General features: G+C 37.0%; 1 protein-coding gene across 2 annotated transcripts in view; it reads right to left on the reverse strand.

Moving 5' to 3' along the window:
- Window positions 1–18781, reverse strand: part of LPCAT1 (lysophosphatidylcholine acyltransferase 1) — a 59676-nt gene that overhangs the window by 20252 nt on the left and 20643 nt on the right. For both annotated transcript variants that reach the window (XM_069004208.1, XM_069004209.1), the window contains exons 6-9: window positions 18221–18279; window positions 13390–13424; window positions 10775–10829; window positions 7171–7253 (exon numbers count right to left, since the gene is read on the reverse strand). In XM_069004208.1, coding sequence (XP_068860309.1) covers window positions 7171–7253; window positions 10775–10829; window positions 13390–13424; window positions 18221–18279 — 232 coding nt within the window. The remainder of the gene's footprint in view (window positions 1–7170; window positions 7254–10774; window positions 10830–13389; window positions 13425–18220; window positions 18280–18781) is intronic.

Below are 18781 nucleotides of genomic sequence, written 5' to 3' on the forward strand. Positions count from 1 at the left end.
TATCAACTATTTTAACTTACCCTCCAGGGCAATCTTTTTCTACTTCAATTGGATAAAAAAGGAAAAAGAAAAAAGATAATTTCCATTTGAGATGCAAATCACAAGTACAATCCTGTATATTTAATAAACTAAAAATAAACATTTTTCCCATGTTTTCATTTGAAAGCATTCTTCCCCTCTCTTTTCTTCAAACTTCCTCTGCTTTTGCAGTCAGTTAATGTGAGCCTAGCCTTTTAAAAAGTTCAGCAGATTTATATGGCCTGACATGAACGCCTGGCTTGACATACCTTAAGGCTTTTTCCTTCCCTGCCCTCCCTGAGATGCTGGCTACTTACCTGTCATGATATCACACTACATAAAATTTCAAAGTCAGAGGGTCACTTGAAAATAATAAACCCAAATGGAACAAAAAACCCAAAAGTCTTCCTGCAAACCCAATTGGTTAAACAAAACAGTTGTACTTGTTATATCCTGATGTCTTACACCAAACAGCTCTCTACAGCTAACATTTGGGCAGTCATAATATAAAATGAATTATTAACTTCCTCATTTTCTGCATACCAATCCACTATGCAGCAAAATGCCAAACATAAAACAGAATGTGACTGCTGGAATATTATGCAAAGGGAGAGAAAATAGTACAGGCAATATTGGGACATTCTGAACCTACGTCTCAACAAAAACACTTTCAAAGTGTTTTACATTGTTAATAAGCAGAACTGTGAACTAAACAAGAGAATATTCCATAGGCTGCTCAAAAAAAACCCCTTTATATCAACTATAATCTTTATAGGGTGCTGAAAACATTAGATTCTATCTAATTTGGTATTTTTCTTCATTATCCAATGTTCAGCAAAAAGACATACAAAACACAGTGGACAAGTAACTCCGCTTATTAGTAGTCATTTGTACAGGAACTTCCTGAACCAGAGACCTTTTGTACCACTATGTTTTAGAATCACTAATTAACCACAGGTTTTTTACAGTAAATCTCAGCTCTGATGAAGTCATTTTATCTACCTGGTAATGAATGCCACAATTTTGCATGTTTTAAAGACTTACTCTGTTTACTTTCCGCTGATCTACTGTTGAGTGCTTTCTATCTCTTCTGCTATGAAAAGTAAGACTTCCCTCACTGTGTTTTTCCAGAACACTCATGATTTTCCTGACCTTCAAAACAACCCTCCATTTTTTTTTTCCATCCTCTCCCAAGCTGAAGAACTGTCAACTATTTAGTTTTGGAAGGCCAGAGTAGGTAGCCCATTTTCTCTCCTCAGACAACTACTATGTGACATTCTCCAAGCAAAAGAAGGTCCAGTAATGAGTCTGAAGTTCACATCAGGAATCTATTATATCATAATGGTTTAATTTTTAAGACAGAATAAGAAGCTGCCAACAGCTGTATTTCTCCCTGGTGTTGTTTGAAAATGGGTCCTGCAATTGTTGGTCCTGTAGACTTGCCCATCACAAATCTTCAAGGGGTAAAAAACAAAGGAGGTTCTCCTTGTGTTGTCAGCATTCAGAAACCAGTTCAAACCAGACTGTCATGAAGTATTACTTCACTACTTCCTTGAGAAAATAAATGGGGCAAGAAGCTGCACAGTTAACCCTGTTCTGTGACTATGTTCTCCACCTGCCACTCTCACAGTATTCACAGAAAAATGAACAGAGCACACAATGTATTTCTCATCTCCATTTTTGTGTATGGCCTGAAAACCAAACAATGCACAGAATCTTTTAGGTGAGAAAAGACCTATGAGATCATCAAGTCCAACCTTTGACTGATCACTGTCTTTTCAACTAGACCATGGTGCCACCATATCCGGTTGTTTCCTGAACATCTCCCTGGGCAGCCTATTCCAATATTTAACAACACTTTCCATTATGAAATTCTTCCTCATGTTCAACCTGAACCTCCCCTGGAGCAGTTTAAGGCCATTTCCTCTCATCCTGTCACTGGTGATGTCAGAGAAGAGGCCAACCCACAGCTTAGAACAACCTCCTTTCAGGCAGTTGTAGAGAGCAATAAGGTCCCCCTGAGCCTCCTCTCCAGGCTAAACAATCCCAGCTCCCTCAGTCACTTCTCACATGGTTTAACTCTCCAGACCCTTCACCATGGATGCTTCAAATGGATGCTTGTTAACTCCAGCACTACAGTAATTCCACTTACACTGATGCTCATGCCTTTGATGGTATAAAAATGCCAAAAAACCAGTTTGGATTTCAAAGTTGAATGCTGAGCATCCAACCAGTACCTGTGCAGAATCACACATGGAACTTCAGTCAGCACAGGCACAGAGCACAGCAGTTTTTCCAAAGTTAGATTCAGGCGGCCACTGAATACAATAGCCATGAGACAGACCAGCAAGCTACTGTAAACTCACATCCTCAAGGCTACTCTTCAGCAACTAGCATTGCTCTACCATGTATATTGGCAAAGACCACATTCTGATGCTGGCAGAGCCTGCAAGAAAAGAAACAAACCCTGATTTTGACTGTGTCGAAGATGACAAGAGAAGATGGACACAGAAGACCACTGTAATATTTTTTGCCTTCACCAGCATGGTGGATAAAAGTATTCACTTCTCAAAAGCAAAATGTAATGCTCATAAGTCAGGCTGATAAATCACTGCTTTAATTGTATGACATGCTCCAGCATGGGGAAAGTGATCCTGGCAAGCACTTGTCAGAGAAAACATCAGGAAGACAGATGTTTCAAGTTCCATGTCTAACATGCTGCACTTCAATCAATTTCAGTATCTACTGCAAATATAAAACCAGGTCTTTAAATGCTCCTGTAAGTGAGGAAGAAAACCAAATTTATTAGAAAAATGCAAACTGCACTATGGTATCTTGGTATTTCTACAGGAGTCTGCCTTTCTGGGCTTGCCAAAAAAGAAACTTCAGAACTCCTGGACAGTGCCACACATTGTTATAATGCCGAGTTTAATACTTGAAAGATCTGGGAAAACAAAATGCTCAAAATCAGGAGTACTGACAGAACTTCAGTTCTGAGGTGCTTACAGTTTTGAAACACAAAGGGGCAAAGGTGTCTGGTTTCCATCAAGTTTCAGTCTCAACACGTGCCACATACAAAAAAAATTAACAAATGTGCAATATTTTGTCTTCCATTTTTTTCCCAAATTGTGCCACCTAAACATATTCTTCCCTGTTTTGAAGACAGTCTCTAAGAGAAACTAAAACAAAAGGAAAACAAACTGTGTTTGCATGTTAGTAAGTGACTTATGGGTCTGTGTATCACCTAATCAGCTTATATCTGTAATTACAGGTGAGGTTACTTTGGCTTTGCACAAAGCCTGCAGTGCAGATTTCCACCATCAGCTGCCTGCAATACCATCGGCTCACCTATGTACAAAATCAATTTTTGCAACTTACTAAAAGCTAAGTTACAAACATACTTCTTTCAAACATATTTGAGTCCTAATAAATAGCAGGGTAACAAACTAACCTTTTTTTTCCCCCCCCTCAAAGTGGGAGCAAAAGTTACCTACTTTTCCCTTCAAACTGAATTCTATACCTTAAACAGTACTTTGATTACAACTATGAGATGTCTTTCAGAATAAAGTTGCTAATGAAAACTAGGCAAAAGGCTACAACCCCACAATGAAAAGAGGCAACTGATATATTTCTTTAGGGGAAAACACTCCAAACAAACCACAAAACAAACCACTCTTTAAATAGCCATCAATAAATTAGGAATTGTGATGCAGCAAAACAACACAGAGAGGTAAAAACAGATAAGGAGTTACAACTGATGTAGCTAAGAAGAGTGAAACCTTTTAAAGCATAAAAAAAATATATAAAAATAACATAACTAACTACTAGCTAAGGATAGTAAAATTGCCATTAGGCAAAAAAGAAAAAAAAAATCTGTCATGTGAAATAATTTACATTGGGAAACAATTAAGACAACATAGCTTATGAATAAAAGTAAGTATTTCCCCATGTTCTAAGAGTGGTAGAGATATTTCCTCTATCACTGAGAAATGTTTAGAAATAAATACTTGTGATGGCAAGGTCAAGTGATTTGTTCCTAATAATTCTGGAAAAGCTGGGACTGAAGTCTCAAGTGGCTGACAATTTTACAACACTACCATAACTCCAGTAAATTATTACTTATTAATTTGAAGATTAAAAAAAACAACACAGGCCAGAGTCTGACACTCAAGTAGAAAATATATAGAAGAAACTGTGGAACTCAGTAAACTAACAGACCAAAACAACCCATGTTGACTACCCCATCAACATAAGATGATAATAACTTGTGCACATGAAGACCAAAATGATGATTTTGCTCAAGTAATACAAAAGTAAGGCAATATAATATTTATCTACATGGCATGACTTACTAGCAGGGTGGTTTCAGAACTTTGTTAGAGCAATAAAGAACACATGAAGTGAATTAAAAGTTCAGGATAGCACCACATTTTTTTTATTGATTTGACCGGCCTGGACTGTTGTCATATTTAAAAGCACTCAACATTTTCAGATTTGAAAGTGACTCTAAACACAGTCCCTGATAGCATGTTGTGGGTGAGATGGGCATGGACTAAACCGAGTAGTAGTCAGAACAAGGCCAGAAAGACCAAACAAGACAGACTCAAACAAGACAGACTCACTCAAAATGGGTTGTATGAGAAAATCAAATGTGAAGCATATCATTAAGGGATAAGCAGGGACCATAAACAGCAGATTAATCTATTCTGCACATACCTTTTGTGCAAATTAAGAAAATGACCCAAAGCATGGCAAGCACATTCAGTGTCAGTGGTGACCCTGTGTGAGTAATTCCAGTTCTGATAACACATGCACACTTTGGATTTCACTTTTTGGGCAAACATGCAAGAAACTAATGTCCTAAAAGAAGCAAACTTCTGTGAATGACAGCATCTCCTTCATGAAATAGTTTGTGCTCACTTATATATACAAATGGAGTATCTAGAGATCACCATCACTCACATCTGTGGCTGCCCACAGAAAAGCTAGTCAAATATGGGTAAACCAAAAATTCTTCACAGAGTCAACAAGCAGAAACAGCATAAGATACAGAAATCTTGTCAAATGCTTTGTTCAATGCTAAATAGAAGCCATTCACAAATCAAGATTATTGCGAAGGCAAACAATTTCAGGAGTGGAAACTGTATCTATTGCTGCACTCAGCAACTTCTATTGACTCCTCCTGAAACCAGGAGCAAGACACAAGGTTTGCACAACACTGGTTCTAGAGTCATGAATACATTATTACCTGGGACTGCCACCTTTGATGCTGTAAAATATCCAGTAGGATTACACTCTTCTGCCAGAGAAATATGATGGGGAGGAGGGGTAAGCAGACATCTAAATAGATCCTGAAATGCCCTCATGACAACAAGATGCTACATTGCCACTGACTCAATCCTCAAGAAAAGCAAGACAAATCTAGATGAAGCAGTAATATTGTCCTTTACCCAGCAATGCAGAGTGCAATGCCAGCACCAAACAGCCCCTGAGGTACTTGAGTTGCAACTGCTACAGCTCCAGAACAGTCTGACAGCATTTGAGCTGGAATCTCCTGTACCAAAAGCTGCAGGAATAAACTGGGAAAGTCTGGAGAACTGCCACAAGAAGGCATCCGGAAGTGGTCAGAAGTAAATAATTTTTAACTATGTTTATGTTAACTGGCCTAGAGTTATCCATGGTATCCAGGCATCAACATTCTGTTTCATTCTCATCTGCATTTTAATTTCAAAACTTTGATACCCAAACACATTTATTTTCCTATTCACAACAACACAGCATCTACAGCCCATGCTTCATCCCAAAGTAAGTCTTTTTTGACATCTCTCATTCTGACAGTCTTCCCTTTAGATCTGCTTCCCTCTTCTGTTACCCCAAATGCCTAATTCTTCAGGGGTGGGAGGGAGAAACAAAATCATGTCTTTCCTCCTAAGTGCACTTAAAAGGGACGGCTTGTGACATGGCAGTTGTTGTAAACTTTTGTAGGCTTTCAAAATTTCTCCTTATAGCACACAATCCCTGTTACCTGATTGGAGCAGAGTTCAGAATGAAGGTTTAGTAACCCGGCCTTCTACACAAAGTCTGAGGACAATACTTGACAGGTGACTGTCTTTAATTAACAACAAAAGTCTTTGAGGTCAATGCCTCAAGGATTTTTGACTCTAAGACAAGATGATTCAAATAGGTCCTTTTGCTCTTTTCTCTTGTGAGAAATGTCCTTTTGTACAATGGATCTATTGCTATATTATCATCCCAACAACCTTAAGGAAACTCACAGACCTGGATTCAGCCAGAGAAGAATTCTCAGGCACTACCTACATACTGGCCTTTGGCTTAAATCCGAAACTTGGAAACGGAAGAGAAGTTACACAAAGGAAATTAAGATTTCACAAGTTCTTTCGAAATCAAGGTTAGGAAGATTCATAAACCTCTCAAGACTTATTAGTGATCACAGGCCTGAGGGTTTGCTATAAATATGCAAAAGAGTTATCTACTGACTAATGGAAGATTTACTGAAAGGACAAAAAAATGAATGCAAAAGATGTTAATAAAAAATGCAACAGAAGAGTGAAAGTATTAAATGTTCCCTTTGTTATACCCTACAGAGAAGTGTTTTAAGTGTCATCACATTAACTTCAATTAATTTGCATTGTATCAGTCCTCTATTTCTAATGAAAGTGGCTTTCCTGCACTTTACTATTTGAAATAGCCACAGGCTAACAATGAGTACATGAAACTATTCTTAACCTCATTAAAACAGTCACAGCTTAAAATGCAACCCCAATAGCACAAAATTCAGTTACATTATCTTTCCTAAGGTTCAACCATACCCTTCCCCCAAAAGACTAAATACCCACTGGAGCAAGCAGAACTGGCTTGTTATATGAAGGCATGTTAAAAAAACCCCAAAAACAACCAACCACGAATAAAATATCCCAAACCCATCAACTCCTACAGTTCTTGGTGTATTTGTGGCTCCCTGGCCTCCTCAGAAGGGAAGGCAACAGCTATGTAAAAGGTCTTGCAGACACTCCTGCACACTACAAAGTTCTTTGTAGGCAAACAACCACAGCAACTTGATTTTGTGACATTTTCTTCACTCTAAACTTAAAATCACACATCTATTTTTATTCAGTATTACAACATACTTACTCTGCCATTACACGTCTGACATTATTGGCATATAACACTGGATTTTTTCTTTCTTCTTCTGAAGGAATATACACAGGAAGAAACTGCATACAGAGAACTGAATTATACCAAAAATATTTAACATTTTAAGCAATATCTTACAGCACTATGGTGAAAATTGTACACAGTTTGTTGTTACTTACAAAATTGTATTAAGACTACAGAATATATTTAAAATTAAACTCTTAAATACTTAAGTATATGTCATATTTCTAGAAATTCATATAACATTGACTCTGCTCATTTCTTACCTCATGGAACCCAAGCAGAGTTTTATCTTCCTTTCCTAAGTGGGACTAGGAATTTAAAAATAGGTTTTTGCAAGAAAATATTACTACTTTAAAGTTTTCTCTTACATCCTGTATTGTTCAGCTCCTTCCAGATAACAAAAAAAAACCCCCACACACTAAAGGAATATTGTTCTATAGCTTAAATATTAAGAATCCAAATTTTAAAGACATCAGGTATTTAGTGTTCCCCCTGCACATTTTGAAATCATGTATGACTGCCTAATGTACACATGAGAAGTGTTTTTTTTTCTGTTGTTGGACGTTTTGAAAGCTTTTCCCTTCAAACTGGACATCAGCCATTAACACTCCATCGAAAGAAAAAATCTAAATGAATACAGATGACCAGAGAACCACAGAACAGTTGATGTTGGAAAGTGTAAAATTGAACCAGAACTGCTGAAAACCTGCAGCAGAAAGGGCAGCTTTGAGAATGGCATGGCCTACATGAAAAGATCTTCCAGCATTTTAAGCTGTTTTTAAGTGTCCATTGAAAAATTACATAATCCTCAAGATCATGGCCAGTCTCACCTATAAAAACCTTCAAAACATTTTGTTCTGCCAAGAAACTAACTTCTCAGATGGGAGGAATGAGAAGGCATCACTCTGAGCACCACTCCTACTCAGCACCAAACAGACAGCTGTCTTAGTAGCGTAGCACAATGAGAATTTATGCACTAAGTGAGCAAAATGCTCACAATCCTGTGTAAAGCCTCTGAATTAGAAAAAAAAGCTGCAAGAAGTTTAGTTATAGTACATACAATTACCTATGGGTAGTGAAAAATGGGAATTATGATCCAGATATTTCACACTGGTCCTTAAAATAGAGCCTAACAAATGGGGAACCTATACAAAGTTTATAAATTCAGCAAATACTTCTCAATAACCAGGAAGTTAGCTGTGTTTTTAAAAATACATAATGGTATGATCAACAGCACCCAAACGCTGCCATTAGACATTCACCTGTTTTCTGAATGGAAAAATACTGAATTTATTTTGAGTTTTGCTGGAGTTTTCCCTACATGCACTACTGCAGCTGAAAACATATGGCCCCTGTCTTCTAGGTTTACACTGCTAGTAGGTACACCAGCCTCACATATTATACAAACCACCGAGACTGTGAAGTTAACAGAGATGGAAAGACTGTTCCTTCAACTTCCAGACCCCATTCCATTTGCAAATGGCTATCAAGTCACTTGTCCAAACACAGAACAAACTTGAATATGAGGTGATTTCAGAGGTGTTCTACGTGTCTGTGCCTAATTCAACAAAAATAGCACAATCATTTCAACATCACTAACAAAACTAAGAGAAGAACTCTCAGCTGCTGCAGACTGTCATGGATGTACGAACACTGAAGTTGACAGGTCAGTAAAACAAGCAGACATGAGCCAAAACAAGCCACTTGGGCAGATGATCATATACCCTTTCTTCATCACAGCACTGCCAGCATATCAGTTTTAAGTACCTGACGGGTAGATAGGCCCATATTTACAGAAACCTATTATAAAACCTACAAAAATGCTTGCTTCACAATACACATACTGGATGACAAACATGGTATGCCAGAACATGTATTATATGCACAGAAGCCCAGACTAGCTAACTTTGGATCCTGATTGCTGGCTATTGAATCTTACTGGCTATCATTTAATCAAAAAACCACTGAAGTTGTTTTGTAGCATGTCTCTCTGAGTTATTGGATCATCAGCAGTAACTGGGGTATCCAGGCTGGTAGGTATTTGCCAGTATCTCTGTGTTGATGAAACAGAGCAGGAATATAAACCAGAGAACAGGAATGAGACTTTGAACACAGAACAACTAATTTTTCCTCTACATTCCTAGTCCTCACCACACTTCCTTACAAAAACAGATTTCAACAAGTAGCTCTCAAATACTCTGCCTCATACTTGAGAGCAACCTTGCAAACAGGTCTGCTCCTCTATCCTCTGCCAACTCCTGCTTTAGTATGGAATACTTCAGAAGTTCACTAGTTAGTTTGCCTTTTTTTTCCCTCCAAGAACTACTGAAGATCATAGCTTGTTATGCAAGACCTGTAAGAGCTACAGAAACTCAACATCTGCTAGCAGCTGCTGCCTCAAAAATCAAGAAAGCTCTGCAGTGTTCACTCCTGTGTGAAAGAACCCATTTTACTCGCCTAGGGCAGAAAACTGTTTCTGAGAAAGGGTAAAAATCCAGCCAAGCAGCTGGTTTGTCTTAGCCCTGCGTGAGGCAGTCACTCCCTGGCCCTTCTGCAAAACACAGGCCACTATTCTGGAAATCCCATTTGTTTTTTATCCAACTAAATTGATAACACAAACCACAAATTTCTACAACACATACAACTATTGAGTGGCTGGTATTTTGCGCATTCTTTGATTTTGGGAATAATTGATTGCATAAATAAGCAAACACAGAGCAATGATAAGTACTGTGATTAGCATGCAATATATGTTACTATTGTAACACAGTGTATGTAAATATGCACTAATTCTTCCTACTGATTTACCCTGCCATCAGTTCCATCTGTCAGAGCTAAATAGCTGCTTCTTTATTCAAAAAGCAAAAGAATTGCAGAACATCTGTCGAATATCCTATATAACACTTTTCAAATGCTGTAATTGTCCACAAAAATGTAATTACTCTGTGTAAAAGGCGTAAGGACAACAAACTGAAAGGAAAGGCTTTAATTGTTTTCACATTCTCCCTACAATAGTCTTTAGCCTTAAAATGACAGTATTTTCCTCAAAACAAAGTTAAGAATATAGATAGATTCTCTTTTTGTTTTCCAATTTCACATTCTGAACAGTGCAGCCTAATAAAAAAATTAGCCAGACATTAAATAACTTATGTGGCCTATAAGAAACCACCTACAAATTTTTCTCTGCAAGACAGTCCTAAGTTTGTACGTCAGCACTCACACACTTGAATGTCTAACATACAAAGTTGGTACACTACTTGAAACAACAATCAGGCCATTAAAAGACAAGAAATTTGTTCACAAAAGACTCTTTAAACTGAGCCAGAAATTTATCTACTCAATTCAAATCAGTAAGAAAATAAAGTCTTATGCCAACTGGAAAACTGTATTTTCCTATTTCATTTTTAGACTGTATTTTCAGATACAGGTATTTATTTGTATAAAATACAAGTGGTATCTTAACCTGTTTTTACACACATACATACAAGACTTGAACACAAACTTTTACTGCAGAATTAAGTACAATATTACGTATTCTGCAACTGCTCAGAATACACCGGAATTTTCTTTTACTGACCTCTATTTCCACAGAATTGTGAAATTGACATAAAGTAAGCCACAGAATTTCAAACCTAAAAGGGAAAAAAAGATAGGGAAGGATGAAGGGAAAAAACAATTATATGTAGTGAAATCTTAGTACATTATGCTCCAAAGACTTCACGTAACATTCCTACTTGTAGGTATGATCATATTCAGACAGAAATTTACAGAAATAGTCTTTGAAAGTACTCCTACATACTACATTCTGTAAGGTGGAACAAAAGTAGTTTACATTGAATTGGCATCTTAAAAAATAGTCAAAAACAAGGAAGACAAACAGTAAAAGGTAATATATGCATAACGTGTTAAAGGAAGAACAAGTCTGTTTCAGAAAAATGCTGTATTCAGCACAGAGTTGGCAAGATTAATTATGTAACCACTGAGATTTTATCATTGCCTCAGTTTGGAATCAAAGTTCATTATACTTCCAAAGTCTGTTAATGAAATGCAGTACGTGTGTTTTAATAGCCTAAGACACAAGATAACTGGAGTCAACTTGACCTTAGAAAGCATTAAGATTCAAATCCAGGAAAGGATTTAGTACACCTAAATTAAGAAGCAGTGTTAGTAGCCACATTTTTATACAGTATCTAGGTAGTTACTAGGTAGCAGTCAATCATTGTGAGGGGTCGACTGGTCAAAATCTTCTTGCACAGGTAAAGTGCAGTTCCTGGAAGCAAAACCCCACTCATTTTGTTAGACAGTCATGTAGGGCTGCAAAACATTTCCCCCCCGCCTTCCTTTCTATTTAGCTTCCAACACATTAAAGCAAAGAAAAGGATCAAGAACAACAATGGAGCCTGTGATTGGAAGTTTATGTCCCTGACAGAAACATGAAAGTCTGGCTTCTAGGTCCTTGTTTGAGGGCATAAAAAATCCCCAATAAGTTACAAGTAAACTTTTCTCTCTGTCAACTCTGTAATCCTCAAGGATTAAACCCTGAATTTAATAAAAAGTTAAAATGATAGAACCTGTATCTAACTCAAGTCCAATGTAGAGAAAATTCAAGTTATATACTATGTTCATTCTTTTTTTTCAAGGTAGACTCAGCTGATCTGCTCTGAATACTGTCAAAGTTGTAAAAGCATTACCTTCAGTAAGTGTAAGAAAGTGTTTAAATTTGCATGTGACAAGTTTTCGATCCATTTTATAACCCACAGCACCTTTAAACAAAGGGAATACTCCTAGATACAGAACCATTTCCAGATTAAGTTTTGGCTAACACTAAGGCAGAAAAGATACTTCCTTTTCTCAGCAAATGTATCAGTCTTAATAGTATTTTCTGCTAAGACATCACAAATACATTTTAGGTCACTCAGGAAAATTAATCCTAATTAAGAAAAGCTGTAATTTAAACTGACCCAGTCAATTTGTATAACGTGACATGCTGCTGCAGATTCTGATTCAGCTTTAATTTAACTTTATCAGCAGAGATTGACATTTCAGAATAAGGGTTTTGTAGACATTATAGTGATCCGAGGAAACACACCTACAAGTTTCTTCCCTCTTTCTCCTTTTATGTGTTCTTGACTCCTCAGTTAGGACATTAGGGTGGAAGTAAGCTATTCACCTTTCTCCTTTATGGCTGAGTTACTTTTTTACATGAATTGCAGTGCAAATTCAAGGGAGGAGGTAGTAGCTCGCAAGAACAGAAATCCCTTTATGCAGCAAATGCTGCAGTATCTATTTATGTTATACACAACCATGGACTCATCTACTTCCAAAGTGACAAATTAATTGTAAGCTGAACCTTTGGAAGTGATCACTGATTTCCTCAAGTCTCCAGATCATGTCCTTAATTAGACCTGGCTCTCAAGTGCAAAACTAATTGACAAAATTCCAAATTACTTGAATCTTGGCTAATCCCCACGGTTTCCTCATTACTACAAAAATATAGAAACTCAGGTGGGACATTCAAAACAATACACAGCATTAACCATAGAAGCCAACTCCCCTTTACTTAGGGTTCAAAATTTGTTGTTTCCATCTTCATCTAAACGTTTTGGAATTTCTACTCAAATCCCAACATGAAAATAATGCCAAAATTTTTTAAGCAAGAAAGAACTGCTTCATTTAATATTTTACATTACATGAATTTGCTAAAGAACCGCTAGAATAACATTTTGTTAAAAAAAAAGGTCACAATTATATTCTGACAAGATAATGGAATAGTATCTTCAAATTCTTTGAGTCAGTTGACTCTTTTCGTGAGAGTAGATCAATTTCAAACAACAGCCCTAGAAATTTTATACAATAAGATACCAAATCAACTTGCAGACAATAAAATATGTAGAGCGGAAGCAAGTTGTTTTACTTCAGGCACTTGGCTAAAAAAACCCAGAAGTTTGAAATAAAAAACCTAGAATTCATTCTGCAAACCAGCAGAATCATAGCAGCAGAAGTACACTGTTTACACCTGGATTCCTCTTAACGACTATTATCACAATCAGAGAATAACAGATAAAAGAGAAATTAATCCCAAAGAATAATCAAATAACCAGCAACTAGTTAACTACATATGCACATAAGTCATGTAAATAAAAACTAACTGAGAAAAGCAGTGATAAAAGCAATAAAACATAAACCACTTACGCTCCTGGCCCTTGCCATGTCCATGTGATTGTGTCCTATGAAAGGAAGTGTGACATTTGCAATTAATTATTGTGCTTTCAACTTTTTACATTGCATACAGCATAACTGACAACATACGACTAAAAAGTTTTCATGGAAATTTCTATCCTCTCTTTGCAAAAGTTCTTAATCCTGTTAGGAATCAGCCCATCTTTTATATAGCTGTATGGCCAAAATGACACTGTGTGAAACTCTAAGAAAGGACAAACAGCAGTAAAAGCAGTGAACAAGATGCAAATAGCAAAAAGGGAACAGAGACCTGTAAAGAAATATATAACAGGTAGGAATATGACAGTAAAAGTCTTCACATTTTTAACTAAGAAATAGCACAGAAAAAAGCTGCACTACCTGGGGACAAGACTTAAGTGTACAAGTAAGAATCTGAAAACCTGGAAATTAGTTCTGTTCTAACTGGGAAAAAGAGTTCAAGTCATTAGTGTAAAGACAAGAGGACTCATTAAATTCAGGTTTCTAAAAGACCAGATCAGAAAGATAATTATTTCAACCTACTGAAAACTGTTCCAGTTCAGTTCTATGCCACCATCCAAACCCATTCTATAGATTTCAGGTGATCACATGTGCCATGACCATGAAAAAACTTGAGTTTAACTTGATTTAATCACCACTTAGAGCAAAAGGCCATCAAAACTAAAAAGAAAACAAACCCATTCATACAAGGTGAAAAATGCAATTAATGTGATAAGAACAACAGCTTGGAGAATAAGGTCAATATGTCAAAGATCTATTAAAAATTTAAAACTTTACTTTTAACAATCATTTTCAATCAAACAAAATATGATAAAGGATGAGTCTCTCTGTAGCAATCAATTTATCTGCATGAAAAAACCCCATCTCCATGTAGAGCTCTTTCAGAACTTTAATGTGGATAGTTTTATTGTTACACTGTTGCTGGCTATTTTGATGTCTCTGGTAACACTGCAAGCAAACACATTATGGCATTTGCTGTTTTTCCACAAGGAACTTTCATTACAAACCCTGAGAAACCAGTGTAGATAGCTGATAACTTATCTAGAGACTAGATCTGCCTTATAGAACACCAAGCACTACACATCTCCAGCTCAGCTCTCTAAATTGCAACAGCGCAGAGGGAGATAAAGAAAAATGGGAGCTCCACAGTGTATCTGGATCACTGAACAGTGCATAGGTATTTTCAGAATCCATGCTGGCTAGCTGGCAAGTCAAACTCAAGTAAGCCATGCTGTCTATCAACAATCCTGCAAGAAGTTCCCAATGCAAATATCATAGCAGACAGACATGCTTTTTCTCATCAAAACATCAGGATGCATCAGGGATAGTGGCTAGAAATGCTATCTAGGAGAAAACAGAATTCTGATCTGGAAGAGGCAGATCCATGTTACAGGAGACTCCTACCAGCATAATCAATATTTTTATGATAAAAACAAGAAGCAGACAAAGGGAAGTAGGATTTTTCTTACATGGCTAAGTCACCTTTTATGTTTATCGCAGCTACGCTTCCGGACAACATTCACTTTGACAGTACTCTGAGTACACTTTGAAACTATTGTACCTAAGTAATGAATACTTTAAATAGTGTGGAAGTACATAAAATGATACAATAGCTTAGTTGGAAGGGACCTTTTAAGGCCATCTATTCTAACTCCCCTGCAATGGGCAGGGACATCCTCAACTATGTCATGCTGGCCAGAGCTCCATCCAACCTGACCTTGAATGTTATCCCCTCTGTTTTTTCCCCTCAGCACGGGAGGAAACAAGGGAGAAGAGCCATCTTCCACAAAGTTTGTATTTGACACAAGAGGATACTGAGAATCACATGCCAACCTTCAAACAGGAGATTGGCTGTGTTTTTAAAGGCTCAGCTAACTCTGTATACCAAAACTGTACAAGAGTTGCTGCCAAACCTCTTATCAAATAGCACAGTTACTTGTGGAAGACATTTGGACATAAAATACATTTTAAATGGCTCTGTGATATTTAAACAGATATATAGTTTATATATTTTTATAATTTCATAACTAACAGCACTCTGACAGAAAATTCAAATGAAGAAACAACAAAGAAAAAAATGTAAAAAATTGTAAAAAGGATTGCAGTAGAGAGCCTATGGGTGAAGACATTAGAGCATTTATTTTAATTAGAGTATAGGTCATAGCTCTCAGGCATACAATACCCAAAATATTACCAATCTAGATAACCAGTAGCAAATATTGAATATCAGGTCTGAACAACATTTTAAGCCTTAAAATTTCTTTCTGCTCATGCATCAAGAAGAGCAAGACTAAAATACTACTACTAAAAAGCACTGATACAGGACCAGAGATGTCATCTAATGCAAATAATCATAAGGCCCAAGGCGACTGCTATTCAGGGAGCAACCTGACTATAAATAATATCAAATAGAGAATTCTTCACAGCAACCAGAACCAGCTGTATTTTCTAAAAAAAAGCTGAATTTACTTCTTCACTTTTGCCCTGTTTCAGCCCACTGCAGAACAGTAGTGCTATCCCTAGTTCTTGAATAGACTACAATGAAACAAACATGCCAGAGTGCACACATCTACTACATTCACCTCAGGCTCTGATCTCAAAAAGCCTCCCGAAACAGCCAGGTGTACTCAAATCCAAGACTGTTCTCATCTGTACTGTGGAACTCAAAGCTCTGAACACAGATCAGAGCAGGCACTTCAAGAGAAAAGCAGTGGGGTGACTGCACACAATGTGTATCTGGAGTTCACTGTCTAAGCAAAGATCCTAAAAAGTTCCTTTCTAAAACCTAAACTTGTATGCAGCAGTCAAACAAAACAACAAATAGGAAGCCAGAGACATTTAAAGTTTGCTAAAAATGGTGTCTTAGTGTATGAAAACCAATATTCTTTCCTTACTCTGTTCTTACATGTGTTGTGGTTTAATCCCAGCTAGCAATTAAGTACCAGGCAGCTGCTTGCCTGCTCACTCCTCCTCCCCCGGAGTGGGCAGGAGAATCAGGAAGAAAAGGTAAGCCTTGCCTTGTAGGCTGAGATAAGAACAGCTCAATTATTGAAACAAAATAATCTAACTCCATATCCTCACCAAAAGAAACCTCATCTTCATGTAGCACATCATATTCCTTCTGCCTCTCCTCATTCTAACTATGATGCAACTCTCCTGCAACCCCCAAGCTAACGTAAAAATCAAGCAGTAATAGCAATTATTGCCATTACTGTCGTTAATGCTTAGATCTTTGGAAGGTCTCTAGGAAGTAAACCATGGGAGGTTAAATTACTCAGTAAGGCACTGAAAACTAAGTGTTTTACAGCAATTAAAAGTAGTAGGAAAAAGTAAAGTCCCATACACAAATCATGCCAGCTCACAATGGATACCTATATAAACAGTTACAATTTCTTTTATGACATTCTTGCAGTAACACAAAAATTATAATAATTTTCATGTACATTTACACTGTTTTAATTCAATGTTAAAAGCTCACAAATTTCTGTTAATAAAGTGTTAGGAACATTTAAAATTGGTTTACAAGCATTGCATAACATGCACTACAGGGAACAATGACATTTCAGTATGCACCTGGATTTTTGCAGATATTTACAAAATAACATTTGATAGCTTTATATTGCTATAGGCTTATCATTAACAAAAAGTTACAGGGCCTATTAAGTATGACATAAGCCATGAGCATATTTGCCATTTTAAATGGCACTGCCATCAAAATTTCAAACTATTTTTAGAAAAGAATCCTTCTTCCTGAAAATATAACCATTATGTAATGAGAAGTCCCAGGCAGCCTGCCACAACGCACTCGATACTATGCAAGCATATCAGGCTGCTATTCTTGTCACAGCACCTGCAAAGATAGTTTTTGGGTTTGTTACTGCAACTATTTGATTGCCATTACACCTTGTCTCAGTCAAGAGCAAATGGTGGTCTGTGTATATTAACTTTGCTTGGATCCTGTTCTTTTTTAATCAAGCATATGTTTTATATCAACCTGTAAACGACAGAAAGAACAGTGGACAGAAATAATTGTAAGCTACTCAGGTACCAAGAAACAAAATCCTTCCTTAGAAGAAGGGATTGTTAATGGGCTACTCTGAGATGTTCTGATGTGATATGCATCAGCAAAGAGACCAGGTAGTCCTTATTTTACTTCTGACACTCTCCACACCCTCCCTAAGTAACTTCTACTTCAGAAGGGGACAGGCTGGACATGAAAATAGCCCCAGTGGGTTCAAAGAGAAACTTCAGATATTGTAAATAAACACTGTAATCTGCATTTTACCTGAATATAATTTATACTGGATGACTAGTCCATATTAGCTAATTCCTTAGCCAAGTGCACAGTGAATGCAAAACACCTACAAGGTGATGCTTTACAAAGGTGCACAGGTCCTCAGCACGTTACCCTATACCATTCAGCCAGTCACAGTAATTGGTGACTGACACACCCCAAAAGGCAGGAGATGCAGAAACATCTTCCAAAAGTAAATGACACTAAGAAAACTCTCCAGCACACGCTGCAGGAACAGGGAGCACATAGGCATACAGATCCTGGACAGAAATTGCCGTTTGCCTCATCATTTGTGCAGGATTTCTTGTAACAACCTGAAGAACTTTCAGAGAAGAAACATTTAAACTCAGTTAAGACTCCTCATATTGCTTGAGACTTAAGGAATAAACACTTAACTAATAAGAACTTACTAACAATTTTTGATTATTTAAACCTAAAAGGTTGTACAAGGGCCAATGTATTTAAAGGAAAATGCCCTAAATTTCCAACTACACTGCAAGCTGAACTTACCAGTTTGTTTGGATAACGTAAAACCACCGGCTGTACAGGAACCCCAGGAATAAATGCTCCTAGAAGGCACATATGACACATAATTAATTTATGGTGCATCTTGGTAGAGAAGAAGTTTACTGCAGCAAAAAGATGTTATACAACTAATGGACTGATAGGAAATAGCTGATGGTGAAAAAATAGGATCTGAAAGCAGCCTCAAAAGTAATCAAAAAAGCAAGCACTGGAGAATGACAATGCATATCCACCTTTTCAGCAGATAGGCAATTAAAAATGTTTGCTGTCATTATCTAAATTATCCTCTACAACTTACATGCATTGTCATTTACGAGTCAAAGCTTAGTACCAAATTCAGCTCAATAAATGAACAAAAAAAATATGACCACGTACAAGATGGTTAAGTTAATTCCCTGTCACAATATTTTTGGTGAAGAACCCAAGATTTCTTATGCAAAAGAAGCTTTCTATATTTATCTGAACAGCAACAATTTATAGGCAATTTCTCATCTCTGAAATAACAGAATTAATGTCACTTCTATTCTGTAGCTATGGGAAAACTAA

This window comes from Aphelocoma coerulescens, chromosome 2 (genome assembly GCF_041296385.1).
Source record: "Aphelocoma coerulescens isolate FSJ_1873_10779 chromosome 2, UR_Acoe_1.0, whole genome shotgun sequence".
NCBI classification, from domain to species: Eukaryota; Metazoa; Chordata; class Aves; order Passeriformes; family Corvidae; genus Aphelocoma; species Aphelocoma coerulescens.